The sequence below is a fragment of the Bos javanicus genome, chromosome 8 (genome assembly GCF_032452875.1).
Source record: "Bos javanicus breed banteng chromosome 8, ARS-OSU_banteng_1.0, whole genome shotgun sequence".
Taxonomy (NCBI): Eukaryota; Metazoa; Chordata; class Mammalia; order Artiodactyla; family Bovidae; genus Bos; species Bos javanicus.
Genome location: NC_083875.1, coordinates 81729056 through 81748553, shown reverse-complemented (window position 1 = coordinate 81748553; position 19498 = coordinate 81729056). Strand labels below are relative to the sequence as shown.

At 43.0% G+C, this 19498-nt stretch overlaps 1 protein-coding gene across 1 annotated transcript in view; it reads left to right on the top strand.

Annotated features, from left to right (window-relative positions):
• FBP1 (fructose-bisphosphatase 1) overlaps positions 1-18960 on the top strand; it is a 30934-nt gene extending 11974 nt beyond the window's left edge. Inside the window, exons 2-7 of the mRNA XM_061426100.1 lie at positions 1166-1328; positions 4292-4384; positions 12638-12778; positions 15785-15922; positions 16944-17063; positions 18632-18960. Of these exons, the coding sequence (XP_061282084.1) occupies positions 1166-1328; positions 4292-4384; positions 12638-12778; positions 15785-15922; positions 16944-17063; positions 18632-18823 (847 nt within the window). The 3' untranslated portion in view covers positions 18824-18960. The remainder of the gene's footprint in view (positions 1-1165; positions 1329-4291; positions 4385-12637; positions 12779-15784; positions 15923-16943; positions 17064-18631) is intronic.
• The last annotated feature ends 538 nt before the right edge of the window (positions 18961-19498 follow it).

The following is a 19498-nucleotide window of genomic DNA, read 5'->3' as shown; positions in this document are numbered from 1 at the left end:
CAGGCCAGATGAGCCATTTGGGTGCTGGCTCAGTTTTGGCCAGCCAGAGTCTTCCAAGTTATGTGTAGAGAAAATGCATCTTTGAGAGTTGAAGCAGTGAATACCATGACAGTCAGTCCCCAGATAAGTGCTCCCAGCCATCTCAGCCAAGGTGCCCCATAACACCCACTCTCAGCTGTTTGGCATTATCTTCAATGCTCTTACTCTTTCCCTCTCCACATCCAGCCTCTTCTCATGTTCTGTGCATCCTTCCTCAAAAACATTTCCCCTCCTTTCAGTGTTCCTATTCAACCCCAGGCTATGACAACCCTTTTCTTCCCTCATTCTAACAAACTAGGCTCTACTTTGGACCAACTATTTGGTTTCTGGGAATTCCACAATTACTGATTTGCAGGTACCTTTCAAATAAAGTAAGGACTCCGGACTTCCCACTCCCTCCAGCCCCTAGGACTCCTGCTGGAGGTTGTGAGGTACCACCAGGAGGGGCCTGGCCTGGAAGTCAAAGTGAGCTTCTCACCTCCGCTCTGCTGCTCCAGTTTAGAGAAGGTATCTTAGAGTGAGCTTCCTCTATAAAAGGAGGTGGTAGGATCTATCAATATTTATTTTCTTTTAGGATCTTGTCAGCTATAAAACCAGAGATCCCTAGGCTTAGTTCCCATCTCAGGCTCCCTCCCACACAGAAGGTTTCTTTGCTTGCCTTGTCTCTCACCTAACTCATTGTACATTAACTCATGCATTCAGGGGTAAAAATTCGTTATTGGTGGTGGTGAAAAAAACAGTCATTTTAGGTAAGAAACATATGGACATATAGTGCATAAACAGATACACTCTATCTGTAATATTAAATTTTCATGGGGGAGTGTGTTAGAGGAAAAAAATAAGCCTCCTTAGGGCCATAATGAGAAAAAGGCTGAGAAACACGGATTTAGCCACAAAGCTGTGCTGGTTATCATGCTAGGCATTGGACAGGTGAGCGACAATATTGCCTTCCTTCCAGAAGCCACTCCAGAGAGACGGCCATCCTTCTCATTCTGTTTCTCTCAAGCCATGTGTCTCCTTTCATTTCTTCTAAATCTTACCAAATGCTCTCTTTCAGTGACTTTATAGATGCACTAACATTCTGGTATTCATGGCTTATATTTTTGTGGCTTTTTTTTCCCCCTAGCTATGGAATTGCTGGCACTACCAATGTGACGGGAGATCAAGTGAAGAAGCTGGATGTCCTCTCCAATGACCTGGTTGTTAATGTGTTAAAGTCATCTTTTGCTACCTGTGTTCTTGTGTCAGAAGAAGATGAACATGCCATAATAGTAGAACCTGAGAAAAGGGTGGGTCTGCTCCTACGCTACTGAGGGTTTTAATGTAATCATTTTTCTTTCTGGCTTCGTCAATGACTCCACTTGTTCAACCAAGCTGGATTCTTAAGACTCATCCTGGATCCCTCCTGAACCACCGGTCATCATTTCACAGATTCCTCCTCACTGCCATATCTCAGACTGTCCTCTCCTGTCCGCACTTTCACCACAGTCCATTCTGTTATCATCTCTCCTATGTGCTCATTCATGGGAGAGACTCAAATATATTCATATTTATCTCCACTTCTTTTAATTGTCATGTTCAAAGCTCTACGAAGTCTGTCTTCTGTTAACTACATCATTTGCTTCATCTCCATTCACTTAGTTTCCAATCTTCACAACCAACCTTCCTGCCAATCTAAACTGCTAGCAGTTCCTATCAGTGATTCATGCATTGGAATCCATTGGAATCTTATTAATCTTGTTACCAAACTTAGGTTGCTCAAGAATCAAATACTGAGAGAAAAAAAAGGGAAAGTGAAAGTTGCTCCGTTGTGTCCGACTCTTTGCAACCCCATGGGCTGTATAGTTCTCTGAGCCAGAGAACTAGGTCTGAATTCTCTAGGCCAGAATATGGGAGTGGGTAGGCTTTCCCTTCTCCAGGAGATCTGCCCAACCCAGGGATAGAACCCAGGTCTCCTGCATTGCAGGCAGATTCTTTCCCAGCTGAGCCACAAGGGAATCCCACTGAGAGACAAGTGTTGGGTAAAAGGAAAGATAGCTTTATTGAGAAAACCAGTCATGGTGGGAAGAAGGTGGACTCATATCCCAAAGAACAAACTCTCTGCTGCTGATCTAGGGGCAAGAGTTTTTAGAGGGGAGTTTCAGGGGGTTATAGGCAGAGGGAAGGAGCTGTATGCAGAATAGCACAGTCGGCCCTGACAGTCATCTTGAAATTGGTCATGTAATGGTCAGATTGGTGTCATCTTGATTGTTTTAAATACGGCTAATCTTCAACTCCAGGGTCAGTTTGTTCCCATCTCCTTGAAGCTAGTTCTTAAAAATAATTGTGTAAGCTTAATGGTTAGCCTGGTTTTCATGTAGTTAACTTCTTCTACCTGGGTGGGGGATTCAGTATCTGCAAAACAGCTCAAGGGATATGGCTCAGAAGAAAGAAATGAAGGTTCTTGACTTTGTTTAATAACTAAACTATTATTTGGTCTTCCTTGATTGTTTTCCTTTGTTTTTGTATTTTGTCACTTCTATGATTGAATTTATTCTTTAGCCAAAGTGTTTTTCTACAGACAGAAGGCAGGCAGAGGACATAGGGGTGGGGGAAAGGATCTTTCCTAAGAAAGCCCTATAGGCTCCTGCTCCACTCCAATCTGATTGCTTCTTGAGGGCAGAGAACAATTTCTATTCTCTATATCCCAGCATCTGGCACAATACCTGTGCATTGTAGGGGATCAACAATAGATTATTGTTGAAAAAGTGAATGAAAGGGTATATCCAGGTTTTATTGAACAACAATCATAATACTAATAATACCTTTTGAGTAGAAAAATGCAGTTATATGGCTTACTATCTTTCCCTGTTTGAGATAAATTGAGGACATGAAGGAGTATGATGAGAAAAAAGCAACAGGAGGTCAATTTAAAGACACTGCCTGATATCCAGTCTAACCTTTATAAGAGGAATGGAGAGTCACATCCGATTTGATTGCTTTGTGTCATTCCTAAAATACTACTGAAGTTCATATTGTTCTCTGCTGCGTTTCTAAAGGTACTTGTCAGTTTAGGGCATGTTCATTTTAGGATTGAATTTGCTGTTTAATATTCTCTGTCAGCCCAACTTCTCTGATTACAATGCACTGTAGTGATAAGCATACTCCTGTTTTCCTGATGACAGTTTCTCCTGCATTGGCCAGGAGGATTTGTTAGGAGCAAGAAGCCAGGGAATCAGAGAAGTGCCTTAATTTGATGCAAAAAATTTAAAACCACATATTAAAGTGGCTAACTTGGAGATGGAAAATTTCCAGTGGTATGCTGGTAAACTGTCTCTCTATTAGAAAAAAAAATCTGTAATTTGTAGCACTTGTCACTTGAAACTGTGAAATAGTGTCCCATAATTGATTTTAAGTTATCAATATGACATCACTGAAAATAGAGTTGGGAAGAGATGTGCACAATTGGCTCTTGAGAACCAGTACCAATCAGCTCCAGAGTACCACTGAAAATCCTATCCATAGACTGAATCTTTGGTAGTTCCACTACCATTGAGGGTTATTTCCTTTGGAAATTATAATAGGAATATGGGTGAGAACTCTGTGCATTGTAACCCCAAGTGTCATCTGTAGGAACTACATGAAAATTTTCTTATAGACCTTAATGTTGACTTTATTTCACCTAAATTATTACATTTGTGGCTCAAACAGTAAAGAATCTTCCTGCAGTGTGGGAGACATGGTTTTGATCCCTGGGTCGGGAAGATCCCCTGGAGAAAGGAATGGGTACCCACTCAAGTATTCTTTCTTGGAGAATTCCATGGATTAATAGAAGAGCCTGGCAAGCTACAGTCCGTGGGGTTACAAAGAGTCAGACACGACTGAGCAACTAACATGTCCCTTATGAATAAAGAGAATGAAGTGACTAATCTTGTTTCTCTTCTTCCTTGACTCCCAGGAAACTCAAACCATAATGATGATTCATTCAAATCAATGATATAATAAATTATTATTTAATATTTGTATTTCTCACCTTCATCTATGCCTCCTATTCTGTGTTTTCTCTTCCTAATGATCTTTTGATATATGTTTGTTATTGTTTTCACTCTGTGTACCATCTCATACCTTCCCTGACAGAGTATAAATAAACACATTTCTTGAATTTTCCCTTAGATTTCTTCTTTTAACCTCTTAGTGTATATTCTCTGTTTTGTTACAATGTATTCATTTTTAAAGCAAAGTTGTATTAATATTTTCTTTCTTTTTTGTTCAGGGTAAATATGTGGTCTGTTTTGATCCCCTTGATGGATCATCCAACATCGACTGCCTTGTGTCCATTGGAACCATCTTTGGCATCTACAAAAAGGTAAAATGTAATGGATCAAGCAGCTGGTTTGGGATCAAAAGTACAGTTAAGGTTGAATATCCAGTCCTGCTTCACTGTTGATGGCACAGCCAGACTGTACATCATGAAACCCCACGAGGCTTGAAGTAGGGGGGTAGCCTATTCCTTCTTCAGTGGATCTTTCTGACCCAGGAATCGAACCAAGGTCTCCTGCATTGCAGGCAGATTCTTTACCAGCTGAGTAACCAGGGAAGCCCCAAAGTGAAAGCGTTAGTCACTCAGTTGTGTCCAACTCTTTGTGACCCCATGGACTATAGCCTGCCAGACTCCTCTGTCCATGGAATTCTCCGGGCAAGAATACTGGAGTAAGTAGCCATTCCCTTCTCCAGGGGATCTTCCCAACCCAGGGATCAAACACAGGTCTCCCACATCACAGACAAATTCTCTACCACCTGAGCCACCAGAAAAAAAAAAAAAAAAACCCTTATTTCTCAAGTTATGACTTTTCCAGCATTAACTGCATAGTGAAAATCTATTAAGTTGTTAAAAGAAAATGTAGTAAGAGGTAGATGGGAAGAGCTGGTGCATAGCTGTAGCACTGATAACCATGTGAATTGAGAATTGTGAGAGTGTGACAACAGTAGGGATTATATCAAAACTGTCCTTTAAATTTTCTAAATCAAGTCTGCAAACTATGGTTTCCCCCGGCCAAATCCAGCACATTGCCTGATTGCTATGGCCTGTGAACAAAAAATAACTCTTTGGCATTTTTGAATGGCTAAAAAGAAAATTAAAAGAATAATATTTCATGACCCGTGACATTTATATGAAACTTAATTTTCAGTCTCCATAAATAAAGTTTTAATGGCATATGGTCAGCTTGCTTGTTTACATGTTGCCTTTGGCTGATTTTGCACTACACAGGCAGGGTTAAGTGGTTGTGATAAGGACTGTGACAGTAAAGCCTAGAATATTTACTCTCTGTTGGTTTACAGGAGGAGTTTGCTGACCCTAAACTCCTTTGTTATAAATTACAGAAAGCATACTGGTACAGCATGGGGATCCAGATTTCTGCCCTGTGTCTCTTCTTCCCGCATGACCTGTGCAGGAACTCTACCTCTAAAGCCTCTCTTTAAGTCTGTGTGTGGAGGGCTGGGGGGTGGAAGAGAGTTCAAATATACAGACAAGTGAAAAATAGATAAATACCTGTGGGTCCATCATAAAACACGATGAAATCTAAAATGTGTCATCTTGTCTTCAGCCCTCTTGTTTATTTTAGAAATAAAACTTTACAGATGCCTTTGAGGCTGAGCCCTTTCCTTCATCTTAATGGACGAGGCAGCTAATTCAGCTGACCTCCGAGGTTCCTCCAACTCCCCCATTCTGGGATATAGAGGCCATAACTTAAGAACTGAGACTGCAATTTGTGCATTACTTTTCAAAGTGACTTGTCTAGTATTGCACATAATCTCCTTTCAAACATGGAAAGTAGGACCACCATGGGACAGTTTTCTTTCGTTACTGAAATAAATTTTGCATTTGTCTTGGCTGGGAGACAGTTTAAGTAATTGAAGGTTCTAATACTCATACCAGAAAGACAAAGGCGGGAATTAATCTATCTTTCAAGTCATACCATGAAATATTCCCTTCTTGGTATAGATATGCAGGCATGTAATTTTACCTGCAAGGTAGCAGATCCAAATATTATAGTATACAAGAGAGCTTTGTAGCAAAATTCTTCATATAGAGGTAGACTTTTGGTTAATGACTCAACCAAAGCTAAAGCAGCATTAACATTTGCCAGCCCCAGTTTCTGCCTCAAGCCCCCTCTCCCAATAAAGACTCTTTTAAGGGAAAAAAAAAAATTGGGAAACTGACATTATCAACTGAAAAAAAATAACAGCTTGCGGCAGCAGCTTGAATTACAAATGCTGGAAGAACTCAACAATGCATCTCCACACTCTTCTCAATAAACCTGAAGTGACTCTCTTAAAGACTGAGAGAGGTGACGAGTGTCACATTGCCTTTAAGTCATTTCAGTTTTCAAAAGCCTTATTGATTGTTTGAAGCCATTTGAGAGCTTACAGGGCATAAATACTGAAATGTCTGATGTTTTAAAGGAGGCTTCTCCTGCTTTCTGCGGAGCTGGTTCTGGGCTGGAATTCAGGTTCCTGGTGCACCCACTCAGAGGCATAACATCAGTTGGTAACTGGAATCTGGCAACAGTGAGCTGGTCTTGCCCACAAGATGCCTGGAAACAGGCTCCAAAGGGACCTCTTAGGGCCCGTGGTCCAGTGTTTCTATGAAGTTCCTACCATGGCACCTCCAGAAGTGTCACCCTGCCTCTGGCTAGAGATATTCAGAAGGGGTAGAATTTTCCTGAGGTGTTGAATGAGTGTTTGTCCAAATATTGAATCAAAATCTGTCTCCCTGTTGCTCATAATGGCCTTTTTGTATCATTAGAAAATAAGATTCTTTTACATGCTTGGAAATGGCTTTTTTGCCCTCCTCTCTCTTTCTTTTGAAGCTTGCAAAGTCGCTTCAGTCATGTTCAACTCTTTGCGACCCTATGGACTGTAGCCCATCAGGGTCCTCTGCCCATAGAATTCTCCAGGCAAGAATACTGGAGTGGGTTGCCATTTCCTTCTCCAGGGGATCTTTCTGACCCAGGGATCAAACCCAAGTCTCTTTCTTTTAAGTCTCCTGTATTGGCAGGAGGGTTCTTTACCACTAGCACCACGTGGAAAGCCCTTTCTTTTAAATCTTAAGTTAAATATCTTTCATGTGAGATGATTTTTCGACCTCTCTCTAGTGTGCTTATCCTCTATTGGATACATTCTAATTTTTAATATCCGTTAAACATATCCTGGCCCGGAAGTAAAAGCAGAGTTTCAGAGGTGTTCTAGCAGCTTCAGAATCCAATTCACTTCCCTTAACTGGACACACAGAGTCTTAATAGCCATATGGAATATGGCTTCCTGACATTGACACTTACTAGGTTTGTGAGACCTTGGGCAGTATAACCTCTTGTTTCGTTATCCATAAGGACAAGATATTGAAAATTAAGCATAACAGCAATGAAAATAGTGCCTGGCACATAAAAAGTGCTCAGTAAATAGTAGCCATTAATATTACTTTCTTTTTCTATTAATATTCACCACACAATTTCACAACTCAAACCAACTTAAGGAGAGAAAGGAAGGAGGGAAGGGAATGGAAAATGACTGGTGTATGTAACTAGAAAGTCCACTGGGTAGTACAGCCGTTTTCGAGGACTCAGACACTCACATAACAGGACACTTTCTATCTCTATAGCTCCCTCCTTTCTGGTAGAAGAATGGCTCCCAGTAGGTCTGGGCTTATATTCAATCCTTTCAGTGACTCAAACAGAAGATGCAAAACTTAGACTTCCCTGATGGTCCGGTGGTTAAGAATTCACCTGCCAGTACAGGGGACATGGGTTCTGTCCCTGGTCCTGGAGGATTCCACACGAACAGGGCAACTAAGCCCATGTGCCACAACTACTAAGCCTGGGCTCTAGAGCCTGGGTGCCCTAGAGGCCACTGCACTGAACCTACATGCAGCAACTGCTGAAGCCTGTGGACCTAGAGCCTGTGCTCCTCAACGAGAGAAGCACTGCAATGAGAAGCCCATGCACCACAAGGGAAGAGTAGCCTCCGCTTGTTGCAACTAGAGAAAGCCCGCATGCAGCAATGAAGTCCCATCACAGCCAAAAGTTAATAGACAAGTAAAAGAAGATGGAAACCTCTTGTCCAACAATTTCAACAGGGATTTCACCTCATCAGCCCTGCCTGGCTTGACTTAAGTCATGAGTGCATTTCTCAACCAGTCACTGTGGCCTAAGGCATGCAGTGATCTGACTGGTCAAGTCAGGGTCATGTGTCCACCATTGGAGCTAAGAGTGAGGGGGACGGTATCTTAAGGAAGATTAAAGTTCAGTTGTCAGCAGAAGAGTGAAGCATACTGGCCAGGCAAAATCAGCTGATGTTTACTCCAGATTATATACCCCTTGAGATCAGGGACCTCATTTTATATATATTTTTTTGCACACTAGGTTGGTACAGTAGTGAGTAATATTGGCTGAGTTACTGGAGATGCTGCCAAATGTCCTGTGAGAACTTTTAGGGACGGTTGGGTTGTCCCTCTGTGGGAAGACTGTCTATTGACATGACAGCCCTACGCCAATTCTGCCTGACCTTCTCCTCCACCACCTCAAGTCTCCAGAATCCATGGTGTCTTTCATGCTCTATATGGAGTAGCATGGGTTAAAACAAATCAATACCTGCTGCAGGTGGTGGCCTGTGATAAGTAGAAAAAGGTAGGGTCCAGAGGCTTTATAATTTTTGCCAAGCTTTATGCACATTGGTCTGTGAGCATCTACATGAGACTGTAATAGGTTCTTTTTGAACAAAGGCATTCATTGTTGGGGGTTTGGAGGAGGCTGGGCATTAGAAAGGGGTTTGGGCTAGAAAAAAATTCCTCCAACCCCATGACTAGATGGAATTACTTTGTATTTCTTTTGAGCATATGGATCATAGAAAATGTTGAGTTCAGTTCACTTCAGTTGCTCAGTCATGTCCGACTCTTTGCAACCCCATGAATCGCAGCACACCAGGCCTTCCTGTCCATCACCAACTCCCGGAGTTTACTCAGACTCATGTCCATCGAGTTGGTGATGCCATCCAGCCATCTCATCCTCTGCTGTCCCCTTCTCCTCCTGCCCCTAATCCCTCCCAGCATCAGGGTCTTTTCCAATGAGTCAACTCTTCACATGAGGTAGCCAAAGTATTGGAGCTTCAGCTTTAGTATCAGTCCTTTCAATGAACACTCAGGACTGATTTCCTTTAGGATGGACTGGTTGGATCTCCTTGCAGTCCAAGGGACTCTCAAGAGTCTTCTCCAACACCACAGTTCAAAAGCATCAATTCTTCGGTGCTCAGCTTTCTTTATAGTCCAACTCTCACATCCATATATGACCACTGGAAAAACCATAGCCTTGACTAGATGGACCTTTGTTGGCAAAGTAATGTCTCTGCTTTGTAATATGCTATCTAGGTTGGTCATAACTTTCCGTCCAAGGAGTAAGTGTCTTTTAATTTTGTGGCTGCAATCACCATCTTCAGTGATTTTGGAGCCCCCAATAATAAAGTCTGACATTGTTTCCACTGTTTCCCCATCTATTTCCCATGAAGTGATGGGACCAGATGCCATGATCTTCATCTTCTGAATGTTGAGCTTTAATCCAACTTTTTCACTCCCCTCTTTCACTTTCATCAAGAGGCTTTTGAGTTCCTCTTCACTTTCTGCCATAAGGGTGGTGTCATCTGCATATCTTAGGTTATTGATATTTCTCCCCACAATCTTGATTCCAGCCTGTGCTTCTTCCAGCCCAGCGTTTCTCATGATGTACTCTGCATAGAAGTTAAATAAGCAGGGTGACAATATACAGCCTTGATGTACTCCTTTTCCTATTTGGAACCAGTCTGTTGTTCCATGTCCAGTTCTAACTGTTGCTTCCTGACCTGCATATAGGTTTTTCAAGAGGCAGGTCAGGTGGTCTGGTATGCCCATCTCTTGAAGAATTTTCCACAGTTTATTGTGATCCACACAGTCAAAGGCTTTGGCATAGTCAATAAAGCAGAAATAGATGTTTTTCTGGAACTCTCTTGCTTTTTCCATAACCCAGTGGATGTTGGCAATTTGATCTCTGGTTCCTCTGCCTTTTCTAAAACCAGCTTGAACATCTGGAAGTTCATGGTTCATGTACTTCTGAAGCCTGGCTTGGAGAATTTTGAGCATTACTTTACTAGCGTGTGAGATGAGTGCAATTGTGCGGTAGTCTGAGCATTCTTTGGCATTTCCTTTCTTTGGGATTGGAATGAAAACTGACCTTTTCCAGTCCTTTGACCACTGCTGAGTTTTCCAAATTTGCTGGCATATTGAGTGCAGCACTTTCACAGCATCATTTTTCAGGATTTGAAATAGCTCAACTGGAATTCCATCACCTCCACTATACCAAGGCAACATTTCATGCAAAGATGGGCTTGATAAAGGACAGAAATTGTATGGACCTAAAAAACACAGAAGATATTAAGAAGAGGTGGTAAGAATACACAGAAGAACTGTACAAAAAAGATCTTCCTGACCCAGATAATCACAATGGTGTGATCACTCACCCAGAGCCAGACATCCTGGAATGTGAAGTCAAGTGGGCCTTAGAAAGCATCACTAGATAACGTTACCATTTCTTATTCCACGCAAGGAAGTTGAAGGGTTGAGATTATTTGGTGACAGTATTTCAGGGAAAAGTGGTTCATTCTTTAAAAAAAAAATTTTTTTTTTTAAATTTTTGACTCCGCTGGGTCTTCATTGTTGCAAGAGGGCTTTCTCTAGTTGCATCAAGTAGAGGCTACTCTCCAGTTGTGGTGCTCTTGCTTCTCATTGCAGTGACTTTTTTTGTTGTTGCACATGGGCTTAGTTGCTCTGAGGCATATGGACTCTTCCCGAACCAGGAATTGAACCCGTAGCCCCTCCATTGGCAGATAGATTCTTAACCAAGAACAAGTTTGTTCTTTCTTGTGCCACAGGCAGACATGGATGATTCTGGATGAGGTGACTCTCTGAGGGACTTTTCTTGGTAGAGAACTGACTACTCCAAGCCTCCAGGGGCTTCCATCTGTTTACATACTGACTTTGTTCTATTTTGTGCTATACTTGCAGTGTTAAGTGGTTATTATAGAGGAGATGTTTAGAGCCTGCCTGTTTTCTTCCCTTTATATCACTGGTTTCAAGGCTGTGCACTTAAAATTTGGAGTTTGAGAAAACAACTCAAATATTTGGTACTGTGTTTAGTCTGTGTTTAGCTGCAAAGTACTACCCTGGGAATACAAACCAAACTAAAGCAAATAACTTGGCCCAACCCAACCAGCCAAGAAACCAACCAACCGTCTAGATGAAAACTATTAAATACAAAGCTTGGAGATACGAGAAAAAAAAGGAAAGAAGTGATTTTTTGTGACTCTTCCTTTTACATGAGTAGTTCTTAAGCTTCAGTGCGAGAGTCATCTATGGTGCATGGTAAAATGCGGATTCCCAGGGCCCACCTTAGAAAATCTGATTAGTAAGTTTAGGTCGCAGGCCCAGAATTGCATTTTAAATAAACATCTCAAGTGATTCTGAGGTACATGGACTCTGAGTCATACATTCAAAAGTTATAGGGAAAATTACCAGGAATGTGTTTGCTGAGGTGACCTCCATCTCCAGTATCATGATATGAATTCCCTTATTTATTCTCAGGCCCTAGAATCTGTGGTTGGGAAAGAATAAATGAAATTTGCAGAAACTGCTCATTTTCATTTCTGTTTAAATTCAAGTAGAGAATTTTCAAGCAGAAAGATTTGTTTGCGGCTGTTTTGAGGACCATAGAAGCCAGTTGTTAAGAAGATAATTATTAGTGACCATTGCTTAGGAGCCATGCCCTTAAGTTCTTCCTTTCCTTAGTATTAGGGAACAAACTGAGGCACTGACCCAGTGGGCTGTGTTGTTAATGAAAAACAAAGGAGATTAGAGTAGATGTTATATTCTAAGTTTAAGTATTGTTTTGTTAAATTTTTGTAGTTGTATTGGTAGTGGTTTGTGATATAAAATGTATTTTTTACTGTGGGTCATGGTTAAAAACATGGAGAGCATTGTCCTGCATGGTAATGACCCTGGAGAGATAGTGTCTGTATTTCTGAGAATTTCTTTGTGTGACTACGGAGCATGTTGCTCACTGGAGTATGTGCCACAACTGGCAGGAACTCAGGAAATTGATTTCCTCGCCAGACTGGTAGCCATGCAGCCCAGTTTTAATTTGTTTAAATAAAGATAGAGTAGGCAAGGGAAAGACATTGATGCCTGTAATAAGATTAAATTAGTGGGCGCTGGCATGGAGGCATGCTCTTTTTTTGAGAGTGATAATGGAGAAATGAAGGAATATCAAATTAGTAAGATTGAAGGAGAACTCAGATTGGAAAGATGGATCCAGATGCAGGAAATTTGGGTTTTGGTGGGAAGGTCGCTGTGGTAATACAATCAGGATATGACTGGTGTGTGGAGGAAGCCCTCCTCCCTGCCCCCGCCCCCCTCCCCATCCAAGAAGATGCCCTATTTCATTAGGAGAGCACCTTGATAATGCATCTTGCTAAGGCAGGAACTGCAAAAAGAACCACAATACAGCAAAACAAAGATGTTTTGTTTTCTTTCTTGTCCTAGATTTCGAAAGATGACCCTTCTGAGAAGGACGCTCTGCAGCCAGGCCGGAACCTGGTGGCTGCTGGCTACGCGCTCTACGGCAGTGCCACTATGTTGGTCCTGGCCATGGCGAATGGAGTCAACTGCTTCATGCTGGACCCGGTGAGAGATCCCGGAGTGGGGGGCAAAGTCAGGTGCTTGGCTGGTGGCTGTGAGTGTCTGTTGTGTGTGTGGCGGTGGGAGTCAGTTCCTAAAGGTGGAAGATGAGACCCATGGAGGGACCGAGACAATGGGGTGGGGAAGCAGGGTAGAGAGATGGATGGACCATATGTGTACATTATAAGAAGATTACTGAGGTGACAAATGGTGTCTGTCCAGAGCACAAGAGGGAGTTTTTGTTTCACAATGAATTCTTTAGGGCGGACATTACTGAGCTGACTCAGATGCCTGCTGGGCTGGGCAGGCCACACGAATGAGTGGAGTGTGCTGGGGCAAGATGGCAGGCACTGTGAAGGGCAGTGGGGGGTGGCAGGGAACTGGGGAGGTCCAGTGGTTGTTACTCCTTGGGAATAGCGGCTCTCTTCTACGGCTTCCAGTGTTTCAAGAAACACTGGATTTTTAGAAAATGTTAGGTTTCTGGATGTGTAAAACACTGTGCTAGCCAACTAAAGCACGTTTATAGACCAGATGGGGCCCATAGATGGTCTGTTTGCCACCCACTCTCTCCATTACCAGTTTATTTTCCTGAGGTGAATGGGTGTCCCAGCTGGAGCAGTAGATCGCCTCATTTCTTCAAAATTAGCTCCCAGATTCATTTGATGTGCATTGCAACATCAAATGAAATGCAAGCTTCAGTGCATGCAAACCTTCAGTGAACCCTTGTGGTTTTGAAAGACTGAGACTAGCTCGAGGAAGTGGAAATAAGGAAATGAAGATAATTTCTTAGTCCACCTTATAGAGGAAACTCCCTCATGAAGAGGAGCTCAAGGCACCATGAAAAATATTCATTTGCTAATGAATATTAATTTTAATTTGAGGATAATTTCTTCCATATGTCTATTAATTGGGGTTGTTTATTTACTCTGTTGGATGACAGTTTTAACACAGCAGATAAACCAGGCAAAGAACTCTCTGTAAATACTTTGCCCGATTAAACCCACCTTTGATATGGACTCCATAGAATCATCTTCAGTAGGTATGCCCTTGGTCCAGTGTCCCAAGGGAAAAAGAATTGAGTTTTTAAATACCTTTCAGTTTTAGAAATGTCCTCAGATAACATTTAATGAAGCACTTTATTTATTTGGTGCCTTTTGCTGACAAACTGAACACTAGGTACCATTACCTACTGGGGTCCTGTGAGGAGCAGGCTGCTGGTGGTGGGGCCTCAGGGTTTGTGGGTGGCAGGTCGTAGAAATTGGAACGCAGGCTGCCTTTGTCCCTGCACTGTTGCACAACTGGACTTTGGCTCCTTGGCATACTGGTACTTAACAAATAAACAAGGGTAAGGAAATGCACTAGTTCAAGCCTCCAAAGGCCATTATTTCAGGGAAAACAGTGGCAGACCCAGAGCAAAGTTCACACTGACCCCAGGGATTGATTTCCCAAATCACTGATGTCTGTGAATTTATCCTCTTGCTGGGTGTTTACCTCTTCTCCAGACATTCTTCTGGTGACTTCTCTATTACCTTTGAACTGATGGAAACATTAAATCTCTTCTTGTTTCAAGATTGCAGATGTTATGTCCGGGAGTAAGTTTCTGTGTGTTTCATAGTCTCTTGCTGTCCTCACGCCTAATGGGCACTCAGTGTTTGGAAGAACCATGCAGGCTGGCTGCCCTCCTTCTTGCTGGCTGCCCTCCCCATTGCTGACAAAGCCTCTGCTCCCCATGCCTGTGGAGTAGGGGTTGGGGTGGGGGTGGCGAGCTTCTGATCAGGATACAGCTTTCATTTCATTTTGGCTGACAGTTTCTGCTCAAAAGACTGCAACAGCTTTATGTGCTTCTCTAGCAAGCTTTAAAGTACGAAAGGCTTTTCAGTCTCTTTTCTTCATGTACAAGAGACTCACCCCCTCCATGGGTAGGATGCTTTGGCCAGGTACCAGGGTGAGGTGTCTGTGAAGCATGGCTTCATGAGCACTTGTGCAATGGCTTCATTTTCTAGACTTTCACCAAAAAAATCATAAAGGAAAAAAAAAAGAATCACTCACAATGGTACCTTTCAGTGACCACTGTTAATTCTCATCTGTTTTCTCTCCCTACACTCCTCTCTCCCTCCCTCCCTTCCTCTCTAGTTCCAATGTGCTCCATATTGGCAGGAACCAAGCTTTGCTATGGGAATAAGTGGCTGGGGAGAGATGTGTCCATGGGAGGGCCTCCCTTCTTAACTCACCTGTCTCTGGAGCAACTTCCTTCTCAGATGGGTAGAGCCTCAATCACTCTCTTATCAGGGACATGGAGAAGCCCCAAACAGTCCAGAGCTCCAGTAGTGATGTGACACTGTTTTCCCAAGTTTAAATATCCAAAATGGCAACCCACTCCAGTATTCTTGCTTGGAGAATCCTACGGACAGAGGAGCCTGGCAGGCTACAGTCCATAGAGTCTCAAAGAGTCAGACGTGATGGAAGCGACTTAACATTAACATTGAAGAATCTAAGCCCTGAAAGCATCAGCTTAGTGCTGGGACTTTGCGGAAGCTTGAGTTCTGAGAAACAGTCTTCAGATCAGTGAGCAAAGGCATGGGAAGTTATACATGCAGTAAACTCAGGGTACTCGGGGAAAATGACATCAAGACAGAAACAAAAACAGGAAAGCTAAGATAAGAGCAACCATGAACACCTTCTCCTGATATCCTAGCTCCAGTCTCATCTTTTTTTTTTTTTTTCCCAAAGGCACACCTGTCTCAGGCCAAGGATTTCCCTTGCTGGTAATCATTTCACAACATACACAAATATGGAAGCATTATGTTGTATACCTGAGACTAACATAATGTTATGTCAATTACACCTCAATTGAAAACACAAAATCCAAGCTCTTTGTACTGAAGCATATACTGAAGCACAGGTGTGACCTCAGGCCTCGAGCCCCCCCTTATCCCCAACCCGATCTGTGACCCTCTCCTGTAGGCCTAGAGGAGACGTCCTCACCTTTCCACTTTCCTTTCTGTTTCACAGGCCATTGGAGAGTTCATTTTGGTGGACAGGGATGTGAAGATCAAAAAGAAAGGGAGCATCTACAGCCTCAATGAGGGCTATGCGAAGGACTTTGATCCTGCCCTCACCGAGTATGTCCAGAGGAAGAAGTTCCCCCCAGTAAGTGAGGGCTGGGGGTGGTGGCGGTGGGGATGGCCCCTGAGCTTGCAGAAATGTGTTGACTCATGATTTACCCTGGAGAGGAAAGGTGGGGGGTGGGGTGGAAGTAAGTGGACTCCACTGTGCACTGACCCCTATGGTTAAGTTCCCAATCAGGTACTGGGGACTGGAAACCCTGTCCTGGGACATCACCCCTTTGTCACTTTCTCTTGACCGAAGAAAATCAGGACGATCATGTCAGCCAGGTGAAAGACATCATGGCAATAAAACATGTTCACTTCTGGGGTCCGTGATCTCAGTTGGTACAAACGTGATTCTTGTGCCCCAGGCCCCAGTCCCGTGGCACTGGATGGATTTCTGTGTCGTCTCTAGATTTAGCATCCATTGTGGTAGCTCTCTAAAGAGGTTACAAGTCACTGAAAACGAAGAGAAGAAATGGCTGGTCCTATGTGGGAAAATCCAATTTTGTCCTATTCTAGCTTGACACCACTAGAGGCTGCTGTGTTCTAAGGACAAAGCCCACATGCTATTAGTATGGCACTTGGGGCCCTCGGAGCCGACTCCCAGGCTCTGTCCCCAGCTTTATCATCTCTCCTTCCACCTCTCCCTAGAAATGCCCTCTGCCCCAGCGGCACCAGGCTCCTCCCCGGGCCCAAGGCAGACAGCTTCTCCTTTGCCTGAGCAGTTCCTGCTCCTATGAGATGCAAACCTCACCCTTGTCCCTGCTTCTCAGCTCCACAGAATCCTTCTTCCCGCCAGATCTTGCTAAATGCCTGCCCCACCCCAGAGCCCGAATCTGCCCCATTCTCCTCGGGGCCTCCTTGGGTAAGCTGAGCTACTATGAGATGTGAGAGGCTGTCTCCATTATTCCCATTTTCTGCTTCTTGGGAACAGATTTTCATCACTAAATACACATCTCAAAAAAGGTGCTCTGTTTGATTGCTGAATCGAATAAGCATAGAGGACAGAAAGAAATCTCTCTTTTCTATAACCCTAATTATTGCTGGTCTTCATGTTATAGGACAACTCAGCCCCCTATGGCGCCAGGTACGTGGGCTCCATGGTAGCCGATGTACACCGCACCCTAGTCTATGGAGGGATCTTTATGTATCCAGCTAACAAGAAAAGCCCCAGTGGAAAGGTAAATAAATCCCCTATGAGTGGTGAAGCAGCAGTAGATTTCATTTGCAGCCCAGGGGGTTTGACTGAGGAAGAAAGAAGGGTCACGGAAGCTGTTATGCTCTGCAGGAGGAAGCAAAGGATGTCTATGGCATATTCTTTTCTAGATTAAAGGCTGTCCTGGTTAATGTCAGGTGATATCAGGTAAAAATGATCTCTCGAGAGCCCTTCTGTTGCTAAAGATAAGTAAAGATGTTATGGTCAGAGGGGACTGAAAGTGCTTAGTGCTTCCAGTGGGTACGTGGTTTGGCTTGGACAAAATGAATTCCATTCATAAAGTGAAATGAAACAGTCCAACCTCATTACCAAGGCAGAAAATCACATATGTATCCCACACAGAGGTTTTCTTTGATTGCTTTTTCAAAAGGCAGAAAATTGAAATAAGTTAATGCTGCTCGGAAAATGATACCTTTCTATAGAAGGAAAGAATCTCTGGGGACACCTAGAGCTTTCAGGTGAGCTGTTACTGATGCATTGGTCTCATGGCCACAGGCTTCCTGGAAGCCACGGGATGGGCTGTGCTTGCTCATGCTAGTGAAAGGGTGTCTCACTTTTCTCCTACACAGAGGGTCAGTGTGTTTGCTTCTCTAGTAGTGTCCTTTTGACCACCCCCCCCCTTTTTTTAATATGAGAGAAGGAACAACGATCCCCATAAGATAGTTATAAATTGATGTATTTCAGATATGATCAGATCTCTGTTTATGGCATGTGGCATCCAGTTCACTAAGGATGTTCTTACTTACTTAAAACACCACTCTTGTCATAGCCCCCTCTGACATCCCAACCTATGTGATTAGCCTGCTTTATAGCACTTTTCTCTAATGCCTCAAAAAATTGTTCCTTAATGTAAATATTGAGGTTCCTCCCCCCCTTTTTATTTTCAGCTTTGCAGATCTGACCCTGACACCTGTATGGAAATAGAGTCAGGAAACACCTGCGAAAAGCTGTCTACTCAGTAGGCAGACTGCATGAAAATGCATACAATAAAAAAGTTAATATTTTAAAGTAAATGCCAAGATGTATAGCATACTAAATCCCAACCCTCGAGCCTTAGGAGAATTGTAAAAGCAATGTGTACAGAGTTGCAAACAATATTATACTGTTTGGAGGAGCCTGTCTGCTTTCCAGATGTCTGCAGCCAGACACTGCCATGGACTTTAAATGCTTTTAGAATAGGCAAAGGTCCATCCAAAACACACACAGAATCACTCATTAGGTCCATTCTCCGGGCTATAAAGAGAAGGGAACCATCGGTTCTGCCAAAATGTCATTCAGTCCTGAATCCAGGTGGTCTGCCTCACATGCATCAGGCAGTCTGTTGCTGGCTCTTGATGGATGGCTTAACTTAACCAAATGATTAAATTAACCATTCAGTCTTAGACACAACCTCATGGGGGAGCTTTTACAACCTCACGGAAGGTAAAGGAAAGTATCAGTTACCTTGGATCGGCTCTGCACTACTTTGCTATGGAACAAATCTCTTTTCTGTGTAATATGTTCTGGTGTGAGCATGCTGTGCTTGTTTTCCAGCTGAGACTACTGTATGAATGTAACCCCATGGCCTATGTCATAGAGAAGGCAGGAGGAATGGCTACCACCGGGAAGGAAACTGTGCTGGACATTGTTCCCACTGACATCCATCAGAAGTCGCCCATCATCTTGGGGTCTCCTGAAGATGTGACTGAGTTCCTGGAGATATACAAGAAGCATGCTGCCAAATGAAGAGTGGGCCCAGCCCACACCAAATGGAATTGCCTTTTATCTGGACCTTTTATATCACATAGTGTTACCACATTCCAACTGTTCACCATACATTCCTAGTCATAGAAATAAAAAGTATGGCTGTTTTCACCATCAAATGCTCTGTAATGCACTACCTAACCAAAATGCTAAATCAATAATGCTACAGGGTCAAGATATATTCTGAGTGGATAGAGAAGAAATGAACATATTTGTCCTTTTTCTTAAAAAAAAAAAGTCTTCATTGTTTTGTGCCAAATAATAGTAATAATAATAGCTAATGCCTATAACATTAGATAACTCATTTAATCTTCACAATGACTTTATGAACTAGGTACTATGAATAACCCATTTCACAGATTACGAGATAGAGGACTGAGTAAAGTGAAGTGAAAGTTGCTCAGTCATGTCTGACTCTTTGTGACCCCATGGACTATACAGTCCGTGGAAATCTCCAGGTCAGAATACTGGAGTGGGTAGCCTTTCCTGTCTCCAGGGGATCGTCCCAATCCAGGGATTGACCCAGGTCTCCTACATTGCAGGTGGATTCTTTACCAGCTGAGCCACAAGGGAAGCCTAAGAAAACTGGAGTGGGTAGCCTATCCCTTCTCCAGCAGATCTTCCCGACCCAGGAATCAAACTGCTGTCTCCTGCATT